Source organism: Atta cephalotes (genome assembly GCF_000143395.1).
Source record: "Atta cephalotes unplaced genomic scaffold scaffold00006, whole genome shotgun sequence".
In the NCBI taxonomy this organism is placed as follows: Eukaryota; Metazoa; Arthropoda; class Insecta; order Hymenoptera; family Formicidae; genus Atta; species Atta cephalotes.
Genome location: NW_012130070.1, coordinates 2,050,170 through 2,055,297, shown reverse-complemented (window position 1 = coordinate 2,055,297; position 5,128 = coordinate 2,050,170). Strand labels below are relative to the sequence as shown.

General features: G+C 33.5%; 1 protein-coding gene across 1 annotated transcript in view; it reads right to left on the bottom strand.

Annotated features, from left to right (window-relative positions):
* Positions 1-1,972, bottom strand: part of LOC105626814 (neuroblastoma-amplified sequence-like) — a 13,941-nt gene extending 11,969 nt beyond the window's left edge. Inside the window, 4 exon segments of the mRNA XM_012208107.1 lie at positions 105-488; positions 576-991; positions 1,250-1,484; positions 1,838-1,972. Of these exon segments, the coding sequence (XP_012063497.1) occupies positions 105-488; positions 576-991; positions 1,250-1,484; positions 1,838-1,972 (1,170 nt within the window).
* Between the last annotated feature and the right edge of the window lie 3,156 nt (positions 1,973-5,128).

The following is a 5,128-nucleotide window of genomic DNA, read 5'->3' as shown; positions in this document are numbered from 1 at the left end:
TAGTAATTACTTATTTATTATATATATATATATATATATATATATATATATATATTCTTTATTCTAAATTGTCATTTGTATTTTTAATGATCTGATAATTTTACCTGATCATTCCACCAGCCGATATCTATCGGATGAAATTCTGTAAATCCTGGTGGAAATTTTTTAGATTTTGTAAATCCTGAAGGATTAGATATATCATATTCTGACTGTTCAGACAACTTCCATTTTTTTTGTAATATTAAGTTTGGCAAACTCCACAGCGAAACTGAACCATCCATATGCAAACAAACCAGAAACTCGCCATTTGGCGAAATTTTTATGGAAAATATAATTGATTCTGATTGAAAACTGAAAATAGGAATTAAATTCCATATAGAAAATCGCGAATTAGTGGTAGCAGAATTTTCAAATGTAAATGATAATTTGCAGTATGGGTAATCATTCAAGAGTCGCCACGAAGTTAATCCAGATTCAGATGCAGTAGACTGAAACAATATATATAAGTATACAAATATACTTACATTTAAGATTACGTATCATATACATATACATATATTTATTTATTTATTTACCGTCAATTTTTGTGTTAACATATTTCCAGCAACATAAAATAAATGATGTTTTTCATCATAAACAACAATGTTAACACCGTTTTTGTAAAAATTGCCAAAAGAAAAATTATAATTTGCACTGAAACCACCTGTAGAAATATAATAAGATCTTAGCAACCCGCTATATGAAATTAAAATAAATTCATAGGTCCATTTTTCACTCGTTATCCTTGGCTTGAGAAACAACATAGATGCTATAGCGTCACCAGCTTCAAGAATATGAGGAATCTGTGAAATTGTTTTCGGACTTATATTAAAAATATTATTTCCTAGTGCGTTGTAAAAAGACGTATAGCCGCTACTAGACGCCAGTGCTAAGATCATTCCATCGGGACTCCAGGCAAGTTTACGCCACTGAGGAAAGGCATCCTTTGGAGCTAAAAAATACATTAAATGCCATCATACTAAAAATAAAAAATTTTAGTGTAATCACAAGCATATCGATCAATCGTGGTCAAACGTTTTAAAACATAAAATAGTACTTTTAACTGTGATTGATCGATTTGCTTATGATTTGCTTTACAATTACGACTAAAATTCCTTTATGTATGATATTTAAGCATTTTACACATAGATCAAATAGAAAAATATCAATTAAAAAACGTTAATAATACTGATATTAATACATTATTTACCAGATGCTTTTCCTACTATGGAAGAATATTCATCTTTAGTCTTTCGTATTTCAATGATGTTCTCTTGTAAAATAGCAAGTACCCGACCGTGATCTCCCACAGCAAACTTCCAAGGTAGCGTGAGACTGACTTGCTGTGAAATGCTCTCAGGTAGGGAGTATCTGTTGTTGAGATACCTAAGAGCATTTTTTATTGTGCCAGTAGTTGGGAGGATAGCCGCGTCGTTCTTGCATTTCTAAAATGTGAAACATTTTAGAGATACAGCTACAATAATATTCCATAGCCCAATGATTTCTCTCTGCATTAATATACTAAATGACTAAGTTTTCATTGAAGATTTCGAATCGGGTTAGAGGCGGGTCAAAGTTGGATTGAGGTGAACATCCTAATTCTATAATGACTAATGAAGTCGGTCAATAGTCTGTAGTTAATGAATCAGAAGTGAGTTTGAAAGAAAATCGGTAACTCGGGTTTGGTTGAAATTCGCGAATTGATAGATTCATCAATCAACTTCTGGAACCCATATCAGACTTTGTAAGCTGATCCGATTGTTGACTCTGACTATTGATCCTTAGCAATCATAGATACCTTCTTTTTCTTTTTCTTTTTATTAATGGCTTCGAAATTATAAACGGAGGATGATACGGCAAGATCACGTCTTATGAGAGATACGAAAAATAATGATGCCTGCGAAAATGACGCCTGCCCGGACACTGGATGCATCAGGACCACGGTTGTCAGGACTCCAAATTTCAACTGGAGATTTCCCAATTTTCGGGCCAATCTCCAGTTCTCTAGCAGACGGGAAAAATTTCGCTCGCGGATATTTATTAATTGCAATATCCAGAGATGCCCACGATGTTATCGTATATATTAAGTGTACAACTTTGCTTTCGCCGTTTTTCTGTAGATGGCTTTAGCAGTAAGTGGTGGTCGAAATAAATAGATCATAGACGTCATACAATAAACTTGGACATCTGTCAACATAACACCCTATAGAAACATTAGTCGATTTGTGTCTGCATCATAAAATTATTCTCGATTGAAAATGTCAGTTTACGAGCCAAATTCTCGTCATTTGCGGGAGGTTTTAATTTTTTGCTTCAATATGAAGAAATCTGCGGCTGAGACTCATCGAATGTTCTCAAATACTTATGGTGAGGCCGCTATTAATGAAAGAACGTGTCGTGAGTAGTTTCAACGCTTCAAGAACGGTGATTTTGACGTCCAAGGTCATGCTCTGTATTTGGTGGGACCAGCTCGGCGTAGTGTATTATGAATTGTTAAAACCGACTGAAACAATCACAGGCGATCGGTATCGAACGCAATTGATGCGTTTGAGCCGAGCATTGAAAGACAAACGGCCGCAATAGAACGAGAGACACGATAAAGTGATTTTGCAGCATGACAATGCTCGACCCCATGTTACGAAAGTGGTCAAGACATACTTGGAAACGTTGAAATGGGAAGTCCTACCCCGCCGTATTCTCCAGACGTTGCTCCCTCTGACTATCACTTGTTTCGATCAATGGCACACGGCCTGACTGACCAGCACTTCCGGTCTTATGAAGAAGTAAAAAATTGGATCGATTCGTGGATAGCCTCAAAAGATGACCAGTTTTTTCGACGCAGGATTCGCTACCCGAAAGATGGGAGAAAGTAGTGGCCAGCGATGGACAATACTTTGAATCATAAATGTATAACCAGTTTTTTACAATAAAGCCTCGAATTTCGGAAAAAAACGGTGGAAACAAAGTTGTACACCTAATAATTATTACGGTTTTTCGTTCAGAATATTTATTTTAAAATATTTTTACTATTATTACTAAGTAATGTATAAAAGAAAAGCCAAAGAAGAGATAGAAAAGCTACAAATAGATGTACGAAAGATGCTAGTTTTCGCAAATACTATGTTGTGTTAAAGATGTTGTAACATATTGTTTTTTTTTTTGCATTTTGTATAATGCTGTATGATGTAATATTTAAATTACGTGGAAAGTAATAGAAAGTCTGTGATTATGTTCGCAATTCGTTTATCTTATTTTACGAATAATAAAAAGATTTGTAATTGTTTCGTACTGTATGTAATTTTGTAATAATAATAATAAAAAGGCCTCTATGTGTTGACTTTATATTGGTCAAATATTAATAACAAAAAAAAGTCTGTAACAGTGATCGCAAAACACGAATTAACCCTTTTTCCTTTCCTCTCATTTTTTTTTAATGAAACAATTGGCCGGTCTCCAGTTGAAATATGAAATCTCCAGTGCACGGACCTTCGGACCCCAGCCATACAGTGCTCGAGACTTGATAACCGTGATCAGAACAGATCGGCCAAAACTGCAGGACGGCTATGTGTATCAAGGCTTAATCTAAGTCGGCAAACTTTTAAAAATATACAAGCAAAAAATATAATAGCGAGCCCCGAGCCGAGAAGTGTTTGTTAGAAATCATAAAAAGAAACTCGCCAACTCGTCATTACTGTGAATGATTCTGATTGACTGGTATATGGATCGCACATCAGTTCCATGAAGTTGTACTGTAATCTATTCTAATCTAACAGATATAAAGATACATTAGAGCAACTTGACAAAAAATTTCTAGCCTCTTTCTTTGGGTGAATTAGAGCAGCTTGTGTTAAATAATCTAATTTTAAATTGTGCGTCAGTGTGAAGAATGCTATGCAAAATCCAAATAAAAATAGTTTAAAAAATGCTTCTCCATTTAATGCTTTCCTCATTTCAAGTATACTTTGAATCATCAGATTTATTGATGATTGATAGTAGGTTGAAAGAAATAAAAAAAAAGTGCGATATCATCACGTTTTTGTCGTTGTCTCTCTGAGAATTCTTATAAATCGTAAGCAAAAAAGTGAAGGAAAAAAGAAATTCATGTGCGCAATGTTAAAATAAGAAATATTTTAACAGCCAATCAGAATCAAGAGAGACACTTTAGCGTTTTATTATTTTATTCTTCTATACAGTTGAGTCAATCAGTGGTAATCGTTGACAAACATCGACAAGTGTGATCAATTCGGCACTCAGAATCGACAGTCGGGTCGGCCTGCAGAGTCGATAGCCTTAAGATCGGAATCAGATTACGCATTAAATATTGAGATCGAAGATTGAAAGACTAAATTTGACCAATGAGAACAAAAGAATTTTATTCCTCCTCCTATTGTTTTAACTGGTCAAATTTCAATCTTTCAATTTTCAATCTTCAATGCATAGTCTGATTCCGACTTATGAAAGCTTGAGATTAAAGATTGAAAATTAAAATCTGACGAATGAGAAAAAAAATTTTATTTCCTTTTATTTTAATTGGTCAAATTTCAATTTTTCTATCTTCAATCTCAACACATAGTTTAATTCTGGCCTAAGAGGAGATAAAACTCAACTCCGCAAAAAAAAAATGGGCCTGATTTGAACACCGAATTGGGAAAAATCCACTGAAAAAAATAACTATTAATTTAGATGCGATATCAACTTTATCTCACTTTTTTGCTTTATTGTCTCAGCTATCAACATATAGACCAGTATTCATAGTCGATTCTTATTTTAAGACCGTTTTAAATAATGTCTTAAGAAGCTAATACGACTCTCTGATTGGCTTATGATATCTTAAAACTGTTTAATGGCCATTCAATAATAATAATAATAATAAGCTATTAATCGGAATTCATATAGCATTGATAATAAATCAGAATTATAAGACATAAATCTTAAGGAAATTTGCATCCACAATAAGTCATAGATCGTTTGCGTCATAACATTTCAGCCAATCAGGATGGCAGTTCCCAAGTAAATGACAAGACTGTGTTTGCATGTTTATACGTGTGTTTTTTTTTATTATTTTATATTTATATTTTATATTTTTATT